Source organism: Emys orbicularis, chromosome 4, assembly GCF_028017835.1.
Source record: "Emys orbicularis isolate rEmyOrb1 chromosome 4, rEmyOrb1.hap1, whole genome shotgun sequence".
In the NCBI taxonomy this organism is placed as follows: domain Eukaryota; kingdom Metazoa; phylum Chordata; order Testudines; family Emydidae; genus Emys; species Emys orbicularis.
Window position 1 is genome coordinate 135307967 of NC_088686.1, and position 20445 is coordinate 135328411.

The following is a 20445-nucleotide window of genomic DNA, read 5'->3' on the forward strand; positions in this document are numbered from 1 at the left end:
GTGCAGGGTCGATCGGTTGCTGTTTGTGACCTCAGAGAGACTGGCCGAGGAACCAAGAGGCACCTTACAGCTGCGGCGTTCTGGCGTTCTTGACTACCTTTCCCATAGGGCCCGGCAAGGGCCTTTGGGTGGGCTCGGCATTGTGGGATGGGGTTAGGAGCACCAGCAGAACCAGTGCAGCGTGCGGCTTCCATTCTGTGCTGCAGAGAAACCATTGTAGACCTCATCCCCGGCTTGTTCAAGGCCCGGGCGTCAGGCATGAAACAGCTCCAGGGGTTCCACCCCAGCGCTCCTTGCATTGCTTCGCCACAGACAGGCCCTTGGAGCTGTCTGTCCCTTGACTCTCCATTCAGAACAGGATGGGAGAGAAACACGAGAGGGAAGCACAAGCGCCCAGTTAGGATGCAGGTGTGGCGGAATGACTGCAGGGGGCTGCCGCTTTTGGCTGTTCTTCCTGCAGGGTAAACTTGGATGCATCCCAGTCATGAGCCAAAGAGGGTGAGGGGTTGTAAGAGCAGAACCATGGGGGAATCGGATCCACTCCATTTTATCAGAGCCCCCAGAGTTCAGGAGAGAAGGGGACAGAGACCAACTCTTTGTCCTGTTTATACAGCGCCTAGCACAATGGGGTCCAGACCCACGACTGGTGCTCCTCGGGACTGCTGCAGTAAATAATAAAGATCTGGCTGAATGGTTCTGAGTCACCTGCAGCTGTCACCAGGGGGTCACACGGCAACAAGGTGGTAATTTCCAGGCTGCTGCAAGGTGCCTGCAACCAGTGGGACTGCCCCACGGATCTGAGGAGGAGCCAGAACTGCCTGTGGCTCCCCCTGTCTGGGGTTCAGCACCAGTGACATGCAGTGGAGCTCAGGGCACGAGGCTGCATTATTGCATGACTGACCCACATCTCTCTTTGATTTCCGAATGGGCCTTAGGTCAGTGTCCCCCTGGCCATCACTCAGTGGACGGCTTCATACCCTGCCAGCCGTGTCCCCGGGGCGCCTACCAGCCTGAAGCTGGGCGAGCTCTGTGCTTCCCTTGCGGTGGGGGGCTGACCACCAAACACGAGGGAGCCTTCTCCTTCCAGGACTGCGATACCAAAGGTACATCCAAGCCAGCAGCTCCATCGGCATCTGGGAGGGGAACAGCCAGGGGAGATCAGAGCGGCGGGGCAGCTCCAGGGGAGGTTGGGGGGCTGAGTTCCCAGGACTGAGCCTGCTTCATTATCGTTACATCCCCCAAACCCACCTCTGCCTCTTCGGCTCCCCAGGCTCCGTCACAACAGCGACGTGGGCGGCGAGGTGGGAAGCTTTCATTTTGCCAAGTGCCTAGTGGGGGGCCAATCCCACCCTTGCGTCGCTGCTCCCTTTTGCCCTGCACATCCTTCACCAAAACTCTTGGCTTCGATCTACACCCCCACCTTCCCAGCGGTATCCGCTCACCCGCCCTGTCCCATTTGCCCCGCTCTCCTGTTAGACTGCAATCTCCTTGAGAAGCTACGTGCTCGTTGAGCCACCTTGCACGATGGCTGTACGAATCCACCAGCCCAGGCACAAAATCCACCTGCCCACCCTTTAAATAACGCTGCCAAAGCGAACGAGAATTGGAGGCATGTTCGCAGGGCTGTTCTAACGCTGCACAGATGCATTTAGTACCCCAGAAATACTCTTACAAAAGGAGCACTCCAGCACTGTCCAGTAATGGACTCGGACTCCGCAGTGTTGCTGTTACGAAGCTATGTGGGGTCTTGGTGTTTATTAGGGTTAATAATAACAGTGTAATAATTGGATGCTTATTTTTAGGCTAAGCTTTATTACAAGGAAATCGGGTCTGCCGAGTTTTGCAGTTAGCAGTGCATGATGATGTGGATGCAATTTCTCCTCTTATTAAAGGGCTGCAAAGTGTGGGGATCATTGAAGTTAATGCAAAATCCATGTCGCTGCCCCGAGGGGGGAGAGAGAGAGAGAGAGAGAGAGAGAATAACCATTCTAAACAGGAAGGTCACAGCAGCCTAAATTAACACCTTAAAGGAGCCTTGAATGTGCTTTCCCCAAAGTTCACATGGGAATACCTGTGTCACTTAAAAAAAAAAAAGTCTTTGCACACAGCTTCCAGGAAGTGTGAGTAGGAGCTGGGAATCGGAACTCCTGGGTTCTACTCCCAGCTCTGCCACTGACTTGCTGCTTGATCCTGGGCAGGTCACCTAACTTCTCTGTGGCCATGTTTCCCCAGCTGTAAAGCAGGGAAAATACTCGCCTCTCCCCAAGGAGTAGCAGAGCTGGGAATGGGAACCAGGAGCCGGCTGCTCTGATCACTCATGTCTGCTTAATAAAACGTTTGATTGGCGGAGCTAGGAGAGCTGTGGCTCCTAGACAGCTGGGAGTGACTCAGTGAGCTGATGCCTCCTTGCCTGATCACTGACCGTACGTTTTCCTCTCCCCTCTCGCCATAGTTCAGTGCTCCCCGGGTCATTACTACAATACCAGCGTCCACCGCTGCATCCGCTGTGTCGTGGGCACCTACCAGCCAGACTTCCGCCAGAATTACTGCATCACCTGTCCCGGCAACACCACCACGGATTTCGACGGCTCCACGTCCGTGTCCCAGTGTAAAAGTATGCACTTCAGGCAGCCCGGGTGCTGTGTCCATATGTCGCATGTGCAACACAATCTCTGCCAGTCGCTGTGTTTTCCTGTTAGCATGATGTCCAGCCAGAGGGCCCTGTCTGAGTCTTGGCCCTGGCAGAAGGCCACCTCCTCTTGCTGTTTCCCTTTATGCACCCCCAATCACGTGCACAGACAGCTGCATCTAACCATGCACGCAGTCACATGCACACATTAATAGATGTGACCATAGGTGCGTCTGTAGGCACAGATAGCCCGGTGCATAGAGGATTGGAACATCCAGGATAGCCTGATCCAATTCTTCCGCCCACTGATCATTGCCTAGTGCCCCCATGTCAAAGAAGCGTATTCTCTAGTGGAACTAATTCCCAGTGACCACTGGTCCTTGTTGCCTTGCAGACCGCCAGTGCGGAGGGGAGCTGGGTGAATACACTGGCTACATCGAGTCTCCCAACTACCCCGGCAACTACCCTGCCAACATTGAGTGCACCTGGAACATCAACCCACCCCCAAAACGCAAGATCCTCATCGTGGTCCCGGAGATCTTCCTACCATCCGAGGACGAGTGCGGGGATGTCTTGGTCATGCGGAAAAACTGTAGGTAACCGATTGCTGTGGTGTGGCCATGCTGGGCAATGGGGGTGCTGGGTAATCCCGTGAGAGCCCCCCTCCCCCACCTCCCAGGCTGTCTGGTCTGCGGACACCTCTGGGAGCAGCGGAGCCCACTACGTGATGGAGCAGGCGTGTGTGGAGGAGAGGGTGACAGCGCTGCAGGTGAACTCGATGCATCCCTAAAGAGCTGCCTTCACCCCTGGCTTGGTCCCAAGTAGGCCAAGTTTGATGCACTCAGCCTAATGGGGAAGTCTGCATCCTTGGGCTGTGGGTGGGTAACTACTACGGGGAGTGGGGTTTGTGGGGAGTGGATCCACCCCACATACCTCACTACCTGGGGCTGTCTTCCCTGCAGAGCTGGGTGCATGCCCATCAGTAAAGGCTCCTGGTGGTGCATCACTCATGGCACCTGGCCCCAGGCAAGGACATGAAACCACTCTGCCCAGCTGCAGATTCGTCTCCATCTAGATGTCTTCCCAAGTGTTGCCCTGATTATAGTGACGCCATCTTGTGCTCTGTGGGGAACAGTCCCTGGGGTGCTATGAGGCTTGGAAGCAGTTCCTGGGGCTTTGCCAACCTAGTCCCCAGGCGCAGTGTTTCCATATGACGCTGCATCACCCAATGCTGACGCCACATCAGAATCTCATCACTCAGTCCCGTCGGGCGAAGGGGCCCCGGCTCCATATTTGCAAAGGTGGCCATAGAATTAATTGAACTCCATGGTGCTCAGCACCTCTGAACATCGGGCCCCTGGGTGACCAATGCTGGCCATCCACAATCTGTGCCCACCTCTGAAAATGTTGCACTCAGGTGCCTCGGTACCCCTACTGAATGGTGGAGGAGGAAGGTGGCCCCTGGAGTAAGGAGTAGAACCGGAGCCCTACAGTCAGCTCCTATTTTCTCATAACACGGCCCTTCGGCAAGGAGACCCCCCGCCCACAATATTGAAACAAACAAAAAGATGTCTGGACCTGGGTGTTTGTGTGGCTGAATGATTCCAGGCAATACCTGGTCCTGTGGTGTCCCCCTCCGCAGCCTCCCCCTCCTCCATCACAACCTATGAGACGTGCCAGACGTACGAGAGGCCCATAGCCTTCACCGCCAGGTCCCGCAAGCTGTGGATCAACTTCAAAACCAGCGAGGCCAACAGCGCCAGGGGCTTCCAGATCCCCTACGTCACCTACGACGGTAAGTGGGGGCGCGCAGGACAGATGGTGCATGTGAGGGCATAGCAAGAACAGGGGTAGGACTGCAGTGTACATGCTCGGCCTGCAGGACTCAGACGCCTGGTGGTCTTGGAAATCTCAAACTGAGCATTGTAAAGAGATTGGCATTCCATAGATGATATTACACACACAAAAGGCCAATGTTAAGGTGGCAAAGTCAAGCACTCACAAGTTAGGAAATGCCAGAATTAAGCTTGTGTGTGCAACCTTAACCCAGCCCCTTGTGCCTATGCATTACGATACAGTCTTTAAAAACAATGAGGAGTCTGGTGGCACCTTAAAGACTAACAGATTTATTTGGGCATATGCTTTCGTGGGTGCTTGTGCCCAAATAAATCTGTTAGTCTTTAAGGTGCCACCAGACTCCACGTTGTTTTTGTGGATACAGACTAACACGGCTACCCCCGGATATTTGATCGTCTTTCATTACATGATCATCTGCTATTTTTTCCACAAGTACCTGGGCCCAGCAGGGGGTCATTGAAAGCTCAGAAGCGACAGTCTCCCTGCTCTCCATTCAGGTGCCCGGCCCCGGACTCAGCAGACTCTGCAGCAGCCCAGAGCGGCATTGCAGGGCAAGTCCTGCTCAGCCCTAGGCAGGAGCATGCTCAGTGTGCCCGGGATCTTTGGGAAATGTAGCTGCTAAAAACAAAGAAGTCTGTACGAAGCATGTGCAAGCTGCCAGGTGTAATTTGGCCAAATTTGGGATGACGAAAGGTGACAGTGCCACCCTCCTGCCGAATTTCAAGTCCTTGCTCCAAAGCACCAGGGCACTAGAGCTTTTCAAAGAAAAGGTTGCCAGATTTTTTTTAAATGGGCAAAACAATATATTTTCCCTAATTTTGTTCTTACACGCGGTGGCTGAACTCTTTGGGCTAAAAATTTTTCCAAAACAATTCAGCCTGAAACAGACACCTGGCATGGGAAATTTCAGTCCAGACGCTTAGCATGGCAAAGTTATCAGCAATTGAAAACCGGGTCTTACAATGGGAAGTCTCAGGCAATCTTAATAGGCAGGGCTACCAACCCAGCTTAGAAGGGAATACGGTACACACGTCAGGAAGTTTGCTGCCAGTGTACAGTACTTGTCGAGACACAGTGAAAGGAACTAAGGGGTTAGAAATGAGACTTAAGAAGTGACCAATGAGTAGACGATCATTAATACCATAAATATTTGTAAAGTGCCAAGTAAATCTGCCCCTTCTCTCCCAATCCGGGTGGGCTTTCCCTCTTCTCTCCCAGATGGTTTTGTACCTTCCTGGATGATTAACTGCCTCACCCTGGCCCCTCCTGCATCTGCCCTGTGCTCAGTTCTGCAGCTAGTCCCTGGGCCTCAGGCTGAACTCATGACCTAATGTCCTGCCTTGTAAGACTTTCCTGGCCTCAGAGTTTCCTCAACACTGCCATACACCTGTCTGGGGCATTCTAAACTAACCCAAGTGTAAAGTGTCTTGCCTGATCTATTAGTTTCTTGAAACACCTGAGTACAGTGATTGGCAACATCTGTGTTCTGCATGGGTGGGGGGGAACCACCCCAGCTTTTGGGGCTCCAGGTATGTGGGAGACAAACAATAAGTTGTGGAGTGAAGCTTTTCGGCTCATGGCGGAGTACAATTTAGCTACTTTCTGGAGCCCAGAATTCCACCCTTACAATAGCATCCCGTCGCTGAATTAGCTGAGCGCTCGTGCCACTTGCTTTCCCCCTGACTGCCTTTCTCGCTTGGCATTGCAGAGGATTATGAACAGCTAGTGGAGGATATTGTCCGGGATGGCAGGCTGTACGCCTCTGAAAACCATCAGGAAATATTAAAGGTGAGACCATCCGTGAGCGGGACTGGGAATCGGGACTCCTGGGTTCTGTTCCCAGCTCTACCACTAACTTTCCAGGCGAGTCACTTCCCCTTTGTGTTACCTATCTGTACAATGGGTACTCCTCCTAGTGCTGCCCCGTCCTGACGTCCTTAACGCACTCCCAGTATTCACAGGTGTGTCCTGGAGCCACAATATGGAGCCCAGGATTAGAATTCACCTACTGAAATACAATGGCTTAACCTCGTGGTCCTGTAGCTCATCGCGTGCCCATCACTCTGTCTAGTTCTCCCACATACACTCCTTGGAGTCTCTCTGTTGCTTGTTTTACTGTGGAGCTGCTTGCTTGCATTCTTCGTGTCTAGTTAAAATTGACTGAGGCAGCCTTGTCTAGTAGCTACCGCAGGGGTCAGCAACCTTTCAGAAGTGGTGTGCTGAGTCTTCATTTATTCACTCTAATTTAAGGTTTCGCGTGCCAGTAATACATTTTAACATTTTTAGACGAACTCTTTCTATAAGTCTATAATATATAACTAAACTGTTGTTGTATGTAAAGTAAATAAGGTTTTTAAAATGTTTAAGAAGCTTCATTTAAAATTAAATTAAAATGCAGAGCCCCCCAGACCGGTGGCGAGGACCCAGGCAGTGTGATTGCCACTGAAAATCAGCTCGTGTGCCGCAGGTTGCCTACCCCTGAGCTAGAGCAAGGGACTCTGAGTCAGGAGATCTGGGTTCCATTCTCAACCCTGCCACTGATCCCCTCTGTGCCCTTGTGGCAAGGCGTTTAGATGCTTTGTTCCTCAGTTTCCCCATCTGTAAATTAAAGCATTTGAACTCGTTGGATCCATGCAATAAGAACACAAAGTATGATCTTTTAGACCGACCATCAGTCAGACCACATCCATTGTGCTTTAATTGTGAGAACTAGGTTTTACCTGGAGGTGATGTGACTTTGCTTTGTTTCCCTTGAAGGACAAGAAGCTGATGAAGGCGTTCTTCGACGTGCTGGCTCATCCACAGAACTACTTCAAGTACACAGAGAAACACAAGGAGATGTTACCGCGCTCTTTCATCAAACTCCTCCGCTCCAAAGTCTCCAGCTTCCTCAGGCCTTACAAATAGCCCCCAGGCATTTCCACCCACCCCATGGGCCGCCCTCCGGCCAAGGAAACTTTCTTTTGCTCTTATTTGATGGTTTTTGGGTTTTTTTTCTTAAACAGCTTTTTAAACAAACAGAATCCCCAACTCTCACTATGCAGACGACTCTAAACAATTTCTCCTTGGCTTTCTTCAAACTCATCTCAGCGCTGACTTTGTCTCCAGCAGGGGCGGTCTGTAATCTCAAGGCATCCCATGCTCTGTTTTACTACGGAGGTGCAGCCCATAACAATTACCAGTCCCAGATGGGGATGCTCCTTCTCAGCCCAAGTGGCCTCTACATGCCGAGGCAGCTGCGACCTGTTCTGTTTTATGCAACTTAAGTGTAGCCACTCTGGTTGCCTTTGTGGCCCTTTGGACAGCCCTTGATTACTACACATCTGCGTACAAATCTGTCTCTGTTCCTAGGCGCCATAAACACACCTACAGAGCCTGCACTCCTGGGATATAGTTTGGTATTTTTGTTCCTGCTGTGGGGCTTGCTGCAGCCAGAAGGGGCTGTTTCTCAAAGAACTGAGCGCAAAGGAAGCCCTGAATGTGGAAGGTAATGCCTTATTTATCGCAGTGTTGTGGTTTAAAAATATATATATATCAACACAGCTTTGCAGGGGGGATCGGGGAAAAAATATACTTTTTTGTTAAAAAAGAATACTTAAAAAAAAAAAAAAAAGACAACGCTGAAAAACATCACAGCAAATGGCAGTTCCAGTGGGTGGAAGGGAGATCTGCATCTCTCCAGGGAGCTGGGTTGGTCTCTCTGCACTTGAAGAAAGCATGGCCAAGCCGTGTTCTTGTAGAACAATGGATGAATGGGAGAAAAAAGGTAATGAACGAGAAGCCTTTCAGTTGGATTCATTTTTTTCCCCCATGGACACTTGTGCCAAGAGACCAGACTCTCTTACCAGCTCTGCCAAAGAGTAACTCGTCGACAGAAAAGCAAGCGATGTGAAGAGCAGGAGTAAATGTTTGTGCACTAGGATATCGTCCTTTCTACCTTTTTCATATGTATTAAGTGCAATCATTTGAGTCTTCTTTATATTATTTAGAGGGAAGTTTTTTCTACTAGAAACTACAATATTTATACCTGCCTGAGAAATGAGAATGTGTGTTTGTAACAAACAAAAACAAACCAAGGCTTCAGTTAACAGTGACCCAAACGTGATGACGTTTTCAGACTTTGGAATCTTTTCTTCTGATATTGGTCCCTAATAAGGCAAATCCACTTGATGTTCCTTTTATCATTGACGCTTTTATTCCGTCCTCCCCCTGAAATCAGTTGAATCTTTCCCTGATGACTGGAAAGCACAAGATCTTTTCCCATCCACAGATGTCTCCAGTGTGGTCAGTTTGTGCTAGGTCTCCGCTATTGGATGCAGAGTTACCAGTTTACACTCGGTTGCCGGTTACACTCCTTTGCTCTGCAGCATGAATTCTAGAACCCGGAATGCTAAAGACTCTCAAACTTCTGACATTCGGGCTAACAGATCCTCTCCGTTAGCTGCAGTAATATGGAGGCTTATCTTGTCGTCAGTAGTCTCCAGGCATGAACAGCCTGATTCTCCTCTCGTTCACCGCAGTGTAAATCAGGAGTAACTCCACTGAAGTTAATGGAGTTACATCATCATAAAAACAGCATGAGGGGAAGAATGAGGCTCCAGACAGGCTTCCCTTCACACTCATCTCCTGTGTCTCAGTGAACTTCAGTTTGGTTTGTAAGCAGCCCCTGGGGCTGATCTCACCAGCTTTAGCTATTGCCTGCTTTATACAAGTGCTTGTTTATATTTTCATGAAGAAACCAGCTAATCTGTTTCCATTTCCCGAAGAGTTGGAAGAAGCAGGGCAGGATATTGAGCCTGATCCTGGAGGCAAAATTCCCATTGACTTTTGTGGGAGTTCTGTATGAATTAGGAATCGACGAATGAGGTGCAGAGAAACTCAGTGCATGTTCCCATGACTGCCCATTTTGCTGGGACATTGTTGTATTAAACAGCTTGGGGAACCTAATGGCCAAAGCTCCATCAGACCCTTAGTTAATTCAACCTTGAAAAGTCACCATGTCTTTGGGGGAGATGCACAAGTGCTATTGGCGTCCAATGAAATGTGCTTCTAAATCCCTTAGGTGCTTTTGAAAATCTGCTGCCTCCTGCAGGGGTTCTCAAACTTAGTCACAGTGCAGGCCACATCTCACTAGGGAGGTTGTCTTGTGGCCAGCTCCCCTTCAATATACAATCACAGAGCTTCCAGGGGCCAACTCCAGCAGTTGCCTCCATGAAAAATACTAATATTTAAGCCAGCGTTTTCAAAAGTGGCCACTGACCTTGGGAGCCTCCATTTGGGAGCCCAACGTGAGACACCTTAGGCCAGCTGAGCTCCTGCTGCTCCCTTTGATCTCGATTGGGCTTTAATGGCTGCAAGTATCACCTGTCTATTGATGTCTTGCCAATCTCCATCTCTGCCATAGCCCCACATCTCATCTGATGTCTCATCAGCTAAAACTGAATGTAGCCAAAACTTCTCTCCCATTAGCACTTCTCCTTCTTTCAACCTTGAGATGCTATCTGGCTCCTCACTCTCCCTTGCCCCAGGCCATTTCCAAATCCTGCCACTCCTTCCTTGTGAACCTAAGAGCTGTTCTTTACCGGCCATCTCCGCAGCCAGATCTCTGTCAGGCCCTTATTAGACTCTTCCTCTGGTCTCCCGTGTCCATGCGCACCACCGTGCAACATGCAGCCACTTAACTCTTCCATGCAGATCGCACCACTTTGCTGGATCTCCATCCGCAATCACGTCACCTTTGTCCGCGGTGGTACCTAACTCTGCCTCTTCCTTCTTATCCTCCCTTGTCTGGCTTCATGTTGCCCCCCAACCTCCACTCCACCACTATTCCCGCCCGGTTGTCAGCCTCTAGCACAGTCACCTTTGTGCCTTCTTCCGGGCAGCCCCCTATGCTCGGTGCAATCTCAGTGACCACATCCTGTCCACATTTAAGTCTCTCTTTAAAGACCCACTTCTGCCATGTGGTGAATCCAGTTGACTTGTATACAGGTTTCCTATTTGTTGTTCTCCACTTCCAGCAGTCTCTGTCTCCTTTGACTGTGAGCAACTCGGGGCAGGGACAGTTCCTTCTTGAACATCCAGAAAACACATAGCCCATTGGAGGCACCACCACTAGCTGATTATTTATTACCCAACACACTCTCATGGCTGTTAGCAGATAGAAGGGACAGGGAGCTGGGTTCTCTCTTGAGCAGATGATATCCCATATTTTCTCCCCCCCCCCCCCCAATGTCTGGCTATACAACTTTGCTCTGCTGCTGCCCCCAGGAATTCATTCGCTGTATTGTATCATCCCACCACTCGGCTGAGTGATGCTCAATTCTATCCCCTTCATCCTGACTGCATCTCTCATGAGGGGTTGTGCTTTTTCATGCCATCTGTGTATTTGCCTTGAGTCCTCTGATAAGTTGGACACCTGTGGACTGAGATGCCTGCCACATCACTGGTATCTGCAGCAGACTCCCCAGTGGAAAAGGCACAAGATCTATTTTGGGGGTTCAGAATGCATGCAGTAGTGCCTAGAGTATGTAGGTGTTTAAAGGGACATGATCAAGTCTAAAGGCCAAATTTCAGGTATGGTTTAAAAAAATAAATCCCCAAACCTGATGTACATAGAAGTGTTTCTAGGGCTATTTAAAACCATGGAGCCTCTTACATTTCAAAATGAGACTGCAGCAGTCTGACCCCAAACAGCAATGCGTAACCATGTGAAACCAATTGCTCTGGCTTCACTGGCCCTACGAAGGGAAACATGGAAACAGCATCTGGGGACATGTTATTTAGGCTCATTTTGGACAAGATTTTCAAAAGTGACGTGTGATCTTGGGTGATTCCTGGGATGCCTTAAAAGTGCCCTGATTTTCACACAGGGCTGTGCACCCTCCTTCTGAAAATCAGGCCTCAAGGTGATAGAAGTTGAGCCCTCATTGGAAATTCTTGTCCTTTTTAATAAATTTTTGTTTGCATAATCTGAGGGCCTGATCTTGCAGCCTTAGTGCCACAAACAGTCCTTTGACAGCAGTCCTGTTGAGGCCTACAGCCCTCATCCTGTAAAAATCGTAATATGTGCTTTGTTTACCAGCCCTTAATGGCTTCATTTGGTCTGTTCACTAATAAGCTATACACTAGTAAGCATTTTGTAGGCATGGCACTACTCCCTTGAAGGGATTGCAGGTTCAGACTATCTAGCTGTGACTTACTACCACAGGTAAATAATTATTTCCTCCATAATCTACAGCATGCTATGTTAACTAGTCACTTAAATACATTTACTGCAATGGGAAATCTTGACTGTATTATGCAGCCAGCTGTTAGGATGGACAGAAACAGTTTTGGAGGCCTGATTCATAGAACATGCCACTGACTGGTGTTTCCTTCAGACAATCCTTTTGGGGACTATGAGGAAGATCTTACCAGATGCTCTGTACACCATCAAACCGTGCTACATCTGGCCCTGCCCCAAGGCAAGAAAATGTTTGAAAGGCTGAAAACTCCATCACCCACTTTCTGATGTACTGAATGTTTCAACATAGTAAACAAAGGGTTGGTTTAAAAAAAAGGCAAAAAAAGTTGGAATATTTATATCTCTTTTGCAGTGGGCCACGATTTAGCATCTCCCACAAAATGATGATTAAGTGATGAAAAAAAGATGTAGTTCATAAAGTTATTTGCACTTGATTAAAAAAATTGTATCTGAACTTTGTAAAAAGAAATGTTTGCATTTTGTATTGTCTTTTTAATTATTAAATTGAATTTCTTGGTGTTGTGTTGATCTTTTAGAAATTGGTTCTGCTACTTATTTTGAAGATTTCTAACAGTGGGACCTGAGATTGTTTTCTTTCAGAGATTGGAGAAGTTTCAAAAGCACCTAAATCCCATTGACTTTCAGTCAGACTAAAGCACCAATACTGCAAACACACCTAAAGTAACTTTACCCTCATGAGGAGCCCCATTGAAATCTAATCCCATCCCCACTGCTAGCACAGGATTCTTCTTCAAGGCTTAGTTTTTGTCCATCTCTGCTTCCATAGCAGCTGGGAGTTCTCTGCTGTCCATGAGATGTTGGTGACTGGTATGTGCATGGGGCAGCTCAGGTTGGTGCTCCAACCTCCTGCACTCCAATTCTTAATCCCTTCCAATACCCAAACCTTGTTTCCATTCTTAATCCTAACACTGCACTACCCCATCCTGCTGCTGCTTAATGTGCCTAGCTCCCCTCACCCTCTTCTCATCCTACATTTCCTATCACTCATTCCTCAGCCCCCTATCTCATTTCCCATTGCTGATCCCCCCCTCACTATCCTCAAAGCCCTAGCATTAGCCATGACCCTATGTGACAGTATAAACCATCACAAAGTAGAAAAAAAGGCAGTCCTCCAAGCAGCAGCTGTAAATAGTGGCCACACCCAGGATGTTAGAACAAGAGGGTGGTCCAGCTGACTAATTAAACATTAATACTTGCAGAGGCTGCTGGGAGGAATCTGGGGCTAAATAAATCAGGCCCAGCTCAGTTCTGGGGTTAGAGTTCATTTCAGGAAGGGGAGGCTGTTGCTGAAGGAGAGCTGGGTGAAAAAGCTGGAACTACCGAGCCCAGCAGCAGGGCAGAACTGACTACTGAAAAAACAGGCCAGACCCTCAGAAAGTAAGGTACTGATTAGGGAGTCTGGGTACAGGCAGAGCCTGCTTCCTCTTCATTTGAATTTTTTTCCCCAAAAGGGGAGGGTTTTAATTGCACTTGTGCACTGAATATGCTTAGATTTAAAAGCTTCCCCCACCGTACACCACATGTAGCTGTTCTGTGGATAGACCTAGATATCCATTAAAGGGCTGTTTGAAATCTAGTGACCATTTAAAAAATGGTTTAAATAGTTTAATGTTACCTGTACCCCCCCCCCCCATCAGTTTTAGAGAAAATAAGCTAATTCTCCCTTGTTTGTGGGTCTCTCAGTAAAAGACAGACACTAATCCAATTTCCCACCCAACTCAGCAGATAAGACAGACAGCAACTGGGTACTCAAACCATTTATTACTGCCAGTTTAGTAGAGGCGCTGTGGCTTGCCCATGGTGCTTTTGATGTACAATGCACGCACGTTCTGCCAGTTCTTCTTCAGCAAGGACACCAGGAAATTGATGGCCAGGTGAATGTTGTAGACTAGCTCATCCTCCGTCATTTTCACATGGCCAACAGCCACAGCCAGACAGAGCACCTGGGGACATAGAAAGCAATGTCACTAGACTCTAATGGTGTAGACTTTGCAGGGAACTGCCTTGACTGGAAAGGAACGTGTATTAAACAAGGACAGCAGGACCAAGACTAACCCTGCTGGCTAAGTTTAACTATCATCATGTTACAGACCACCCTGCACTAGCTGAAATCTACAGCCACCACAGACTTTTTGCAGGCAATTAACATTAAGGGCCTGATTTCTCTTTGGAATTTCTCTCTTGGGCTGGGTTTAAGACACAACATTAAAAAAAAAGAAGTTAAGGGATAAATGTAGTTTAAAATTCCCCCGTTTTTCTGTGGCCTATAAATGCTGCTGTATACATTCCAAGCAGGGCTTTGGAGCTGTGCTCTGGCTCTGCTCCAGCTCCAGGCAAAATCCTGCAGCTCCACTGCTCCAGAGCTGCTCCGCATTCCAGCTCCAGAGCCCTGATTTCCAAGCATTTTAAAAAGCGACAGACCCAGTAAATACAAGATCTGTAAATTCAGACATTCTAGAGCTGAATAATGATGTTTCACAGCTCAAAACCTACTCTTCCAGTTTGCATATCAGTAGCTAGAAGGCTTAAGAGCGCATGTTAAGTTTGACAACTGGCTTCCACGCACATACAGAACCCAAGTCTAACGCCTAATCACAAGCCTGATTTATTACTATATTGTCTCATACACCCTTGCCTCCACAAATACTGCCCAGCATTAACCCATGTTGCACAGATTAGCTCAACCACCTATACCAACTGCTTAATTTTTTCATATTGTAAAATACAGAGCTGACTTGCTTTTTGCCCAACCACCAAGTCTTTCTAGTGACCGAATGAAGAACATGCACCCAGACCAAGTCCTTGATGCCAAATTTGCTGAGCTGAAGCGTACAGCCAAACTACAGACTGAAGAAAAAAAGGGCTTATAAAAAAACATGACTTAGTTTCCTTTCAAACTGTTTTAAAGCAGGTGCCCTGTTAAGGTCGATCAGGAACAGTTCTCTTCAGATGGGCTGGAGCTGATTTAGCAGAGTATTTAAATGTGTACTTAAGCCTTAGAAACAGACTTGTTAACTGAACTAATGAGTCAGGTTTACACCACCATAGTGCCCAACAGATGATGAATATGCATTTGAATTAGGGCTGCTGTGATTTAAAATATGATTCTGCTCCCTATAGTGACCTTTCTTCAAAATCAAGACAGGACAAGAGTCTAGAAAGTCAAAATTCTGCACTGTAGCTGCTGTGAAATCCCTTACACGGCTTCATGCCCGAAGCGTACACTACTACCAAGCACGGACCTATACGGTACAAGCCTGTTCTAATTCCTGGCTAACTGAAACCGAACCACATGCCTGCAGTGTCAGGAGCTTATCTCACAGGGTGCGCATCTCTTCCTGCAAGACGCCAAACGCCCTCAACTCCCACCCACTTCAGTGAGCATTTAGGGTCCCCAGCATTCTGCAATATCAGGCTCTCCTCCAGTTTCTCTTAAAAAAAAAAAAAGTCAACTACTGACAAGTTACATTCTCCCCTCAGGTCAGCAGCTGAATGCTCTAGTTGTGTTCCCTAAATGCACAGAAGGGGACTGACCAGATATTGATCACTGGCTTTATCTTTATCTTAAGAAAGAAGCTGAAGGATACCTACAGTTCAGCCCTGAGAGTAGAAATCCACATACCATGGCAGGCAGCTAGTTGCTTCATTAAATCCCACCCCCCACAGGACACGTAACTGACTTCTGAGGTTGGAGTTTACTTTTTTTTTTTTTTTTTTACCTTCTTCATTTGAAATTTGATAGTAGACTTGACCTCGTCCATCTTGGCCACCATGTTCTCATTGTGGGTGAGGAGGGAGGGGAACTTGCCAGCTTTGTTCAGACCTGGACCCAGGATACGAGGAATCTGTTTGATCAGAGACTCTGAAGCCAGGAAGGCATCATACTTCTTAGCTATGGGGAAAAAATGTAATGCGTGTGATTGCCGTTTTTTCCTCATTTTAATTCTGGGCTTGATTTCCTCCTCAACTAGCAGCAGTTTGCAAGTTTCTCCAAGAGCAACTAATTAAAGCAGGGGTAGGCAACCTATGGCACGTGTGCCAAAGGCGGCACACGAGCTGATTTTCAGTGGCACTCACACTGCCCGGGTCCTGGCCACCCGTCCGGGGGCCTCTGTATTTTAATTTAATTTTAAATGAAGCTTCTTAAATAAGGTTTTTAAAATGTTTACTTTACATACAACAATAGTTTAGTTATATATTATAGACTTATAGAAAGAGACCTTCTAAAAACGTTAAAAATTTATTACTGGCACGCGAAACCTTAAATTAGAGTGAATAAATGAAGACTTGGCAGACCACTTCTGAAAGGTTGCTGACCCCTGAATTAAAGCGTTCACACCAAAGACTCGTGTATTTACAGACTCTTCAGAGACTCTAGAACTAAGTCACAAGGTAGGCCAAGCCTACACTAGGGCTTTTGCCAGTATCTCTTTTAGGAATGTGATTTTATGATTTGATAGAAAATGACCTAGTGTAGATGCAGTTATACCAGAAAAGATAAGACCAGACAGTATGAGTAGATGCTCAAGCCAACAACCATACTTCAGATCTAGTAGCCAACTTCCTCCTAACAAGGCAGTGAGCAGGAGTCTGGCTGCTGGGGGAACTCCACACTGGTCACATTTGGCACTGCAGGAGTGTTAACTATCTGTAAAAATAACAGGAGTACTTGTGGCACCTTAGAGACTAACAAATTTATTAGAGCATAAGCTTTCGTGGGCTACAACCCACTTCTTCGGATGCATATAGAGTGAACCATATATTGAGGAGATATATATACACACACAGGTATGTGTGTGTATATATATCTCCTCAATATATGGTTCACTCTATATGCATCCGAAGAAGTGGGTTGTAGCCCACGAAAGCTTATGCTCTAATAAATTTGTTAGTCTCTAAGGTGCCACAAGTACTCCTGTTATTTTTGCGGATACAGACTAACACGGCTGCTACTCTGAAACTTAACTATCTGTGACACCCTTCCCCCCAGAGATGTGTTACAGGTATACTGGCAGCTCTAGCCCTTCAGAATTCTACTCACCCAGCTTTTTCACTAGCTTCTTGTTCTTGTTGAGTTTCTTCAGAGCCTCGATGTCCATGTGAGGGATATCAACTGCTTTGGCCTCATCACAGTGTTGCTGGTCCCCCAGCACGCAGACTGAGAATTTAGGGCGTGGGGTGGACTTGAGCCTGTCAGGAAGGGAAGATGACACCACATACTGTCACTATGCACTGCCAGCACCACACACCTTAAGGGGAGCACACAGAGCCACAGCAGAGAAACCTTACCACAGTCACCTGCGATTCTTCATCCACCAGCCTCTAATCTGGCTTCTCCAATTGGTCGGTGGGATCAGCACAGAAGCCTCACCACACCTCCCCTCATGTTTTAAGACCCAGGGTAGGGGTCCGTCCAGCCACACCCATGTAGAGATCTGGGGGGGTCTGAACTACCCGGGCAATTCAGCACTGCACCCTCCTGCCACTGTATCAAGCAGTCAATGTGCTGCTCACCACATGTACATTCAAAGTGCCTGGAGGGAGTGGGGTGCAGGCTGAAGGCTGGGTGGGATCAGAAAATGCCGAACCTGACTGTGCCAGAGAAACGCTTGTCCTTCTGCGGATCATAGTTTTTCAGACTGATCTGCAACTCCACAGTTTCTGTAAACCTGATAAACAGAAAAAGAAACAGGCCAGGTCAGAATTTAAGAACCCAGTAAAACAAGATGAATAGCAACAAACATTGGAAAAGCTATAGTAACATCTAGAAGAGCACAGAGACACTGCCACAAACCCTTCCCCCCCCTTCACCAGAGATTTCCAGTTATGGAGTTGGCATTTGGGGAAGGGCGGTACCCACAGCAGAGCAGAGTTCTTACTTGCGTGGTTTCACCTGAGTCCCTTGCAGGACCTCCTTCACTGCTTCGTACAAAGTGTCACGGGAAACTTTGCTGCTGTAGATGTGAAAGGCACAAAGAGCAGGTCAGGCACTTGAAAGGATCAACTGAATGAATCACTCTGGACAGGTTGCAACTGCAGGTACATCAGCATCTAAAACCACCTTTAATCCCACCAACCAGGGGAGCTGTTGAGCCCACAGCATTCTGGGGGAATGAAACGAACCATTCCCCTGTAATGATGTGAACTCAAATACAACAGTCTGGGGCCAGCGCAGCACTGATAAAAATGAAACTGACATGCCCAGGTTCACTGTGCAGGCCCAAAAAAGTGCAAAAATAACTGAACAGCAACAATGGTGAATTGTAAGTTAGATCCATTGTTCTTTCAGCTTCACTCTCAGGCACTCACAGCAGGGTGACTCCATTTTTAAATACAGTAACAATTTCTCTTTTCAGCCCATTTCATTCCACAGCCCCAGAGGCGCTGAAGCCAGAAAAGCAGCCACAGTGAAGGTTTCTTCCTTAGTGAGCCTTAACCCCACCATGGAGGGGCCCATTCTAGGAGCAAGAGTATAAAGAGTTTATAAAATATAGCTGGGTTCACCAAAGAATTAGCTAAGTTCATGGAGAGCAAGTCCATCAACAGCTATTAGCCAAGATGGTCAGGGACTCAAGCCCATGCTCCACGTGTCCCTAAACCTCGGACTGCCAGGAGCTGGGACTGGACAACGGGACACCCCGCTGTGTTCTCTCCCTCTGCAGCAGCCGGCCCCGCTTGATCTGACCAGCCCAGCCCCGCTCATGGCCGGCTGGCTCAGCGCAGGGACGCCGCGGCTCTCTGCCCCGGGGGACCTACCCGGGATCCACCTGCAGAGAGGCCCCCAAGCAGCCCCAAGCCTGGCGGGACCAGCTGAGCACGGGCCAGGCCGGTGCAGACGGTACCCAGTGGCGCTACCCACCCCCCGTGTCTCGGCCCAGCCCACCTAGCCAAGGGGCCCCACAGGAGGCGACCCCCACAGGTAGGGTTACCATATTCAAACATTTTAAAAAGAGGACACTCCACGGGGCCCCGGTCCCGCCCCGGCCCCAACTCCGCCCCCGCCCCACCCCTTCTCCGCCCCCATTCCAACCCCTTCCCCAAAGTCCCTGCCCCAACTCTGCCCCCTCCTCTGAGCACCCCGCATTCCCCCTCCTCCCTCCCGCTCTGATCTTGGTTGGGGGTTGCTAAGTGCTTCCCTGCTCCCCACTCGCCCCGCAGCCCCTATGCCCTTGCCTGCCCTGCTCCTCCTCACCCTGCAGCCTCTGCACCCCCCCGCCCCTGCAGCCTCTGTGCCCCCTGCCTGCCCTGCCGCTGCAGCCTCTGTGCCCCCCCGCCCCTGCAGCCTCTGCACCCCCTGCCTGCCCTGCTCCTCCTCGCCCTGCAGCCTCTGCACCGCCTGCCTGCCCTGCCCCTGCAGCCTCTGCGCCCCCCCGCCCGTGCCCCCTGCTCCCCACTCGCCCTGCAGCCTCTGCGCCCTGCCTGCCCTGCCCCTGCCCCCCCTGCAGCCTCTATGTCCCTGCCTGCCCTGCTCCTCCTCGCCCTGCAGCCTCTGCACCCCCCTGCCCCTGCAGCCTCTGTGCCCCGTGCTCCCCACTCGCCCTGCAGCCTCTGCGCCCCCTGCCTGCCCTGCCCCTGCAGCCTCTGCACCTCCCCCCCCCCCCCGCAGCCTTTGTACCCCCGCTCACCCGGCAGAGGGAGAGCTGCGGGCTCCATGTGGAATCAAACAGTCTGTGGGGGAGGAGGGGGAGGGACTCTGGCTGCTAGAGGCCCTAGTGGCTGCGAGTGGCTTTCAATCAGGCCAGGCCAGGGGGGAGGGCTAGCTCAGTGGTTTGAGCATTGGCCTGCTAAACCCAGGGTTGTGAGTTCAATCCTTGAGGGGGCCACTTAGGGATCTGGGGCAAAATCAGTACTTGGTCCTGCAAGTGAAGGCAGGGGGCTGGACTCGATGACCTTTCAAGGTCCCTTCCAGTTCTAGGAGATGGGATATCTCCATTAATTATTATTTATTATTATTATTAGGCGTCCAATCAGCCGCGCCGCACTCCGCAGGAGGGGAAATCCCGGACATTTCTACTTCATTAGAAATCCCCCCCGGACGGCCATTTAAGGCTGAAAAAGCCGGACATGTCCGAGGAAACCCGGACAGATGGTAACCCTACCCACAGGGAGGGGCCCAGGCATGTTCCCGCCCCCCACATCGCCTCCGTGACCCGCCGCCACCCGCAGCGCGGAGGGGCCCTGCCGCCGGCCGAGGAGGGAGCAGAGACCCTCCGGGCCCACCCGCCCCTCGCACCCCGGCTCAGCCCCCGAGCGGAACCAATTCCCCCGGGAGGGCCGCGCCGGGCCCCCCCTCTGCCTAATGCGGGAGCCGGGCCCTCCGCCGGGGTCAGCTGGGGGCGGATGGCACCGGATTGAGCCCCCCAGACACGCACCTCATCTTGAGACCGGTCCTCGCCGACTCCCGGTACCGCGGGTGCCGCCGGGCGGAAAGGGGCGGGGGCGCTCAGATCGCGGTATAAATAGCGCATGGTCTCGCGAGACGTGGGAGAGGTCTGGGCGCCATCTTGAGAGAGGCAGGCTGTAGGGGTGGGGACAGCCCAGCATCAGGACGGAGCTAGGTGTTGTGGTAGCAGGATACACTTGTGAGCAGAGAGGGCTGTGCATCTCCAGAGCGCCCTTTATTTCCTTTAAGTGCAAACCATAGCTTGACTATTTATTGCACACTTCTCTGTATCTTTCCTAGGAGCCAGTGCCT

At 49.8% G+C, this 20445-nt stretch overlaps 2 protein-coding genes across 2 annotated transcripts in view; one reads left to right on the top strand and one right to left on the bottom strand.

Annotated features, from left to right (window-relative positions):
- Positions 1–7393, top strand: part of SCUBE3 (signal peptide, CUB domain and EGF like domain containing 3) — a 99417-nt gene extending 92024 nt beyond the window's left edge. Inside the window, exons 18-23 of the mRNA XM_065403191.1 lie at positions 936–1103; positions 2453–2614; positions 3024–3221; positions 4272–4424; positions 6195–6274; positions 7244–7393. Coding sequence (XP_065259263.1) covers positions 936–1103; positions 2453–2614; positions 3024–3221; positions 4272–4424; positions 6195–6274; positions 7244–7393 — 911 coding nt within the window. The remainder of the gene's footprint in view (positions 1–935; positions 1104–2452; positions 2615–3023; positions 3222–4271; positions 4425–6194; positions 6275–7243) is intronic.
- A 6099-nt stretch (positions 7394–13492) lies between these two features.
- Positions 13493–20233, bottom strand: LOC135877294 (large ribosomal subunit protein uL1-like). The gene is given in 7 exon segments (XM_065402706.1): positions 13493–13693; positions 15470–15642; positions 16792–16940; positions 17339–17419; positions 17630–17704; positions 20123–20166; positions 20168–20233. Coding segments are annotated over 7 exon segments (744 nt in total). The 5' UTR covers positions 20219–20233; the 3' UTR covers positions 13493–13522.
- Between the last annotated feature and the right edge of the window lie 212 nt (positions 20234–20445).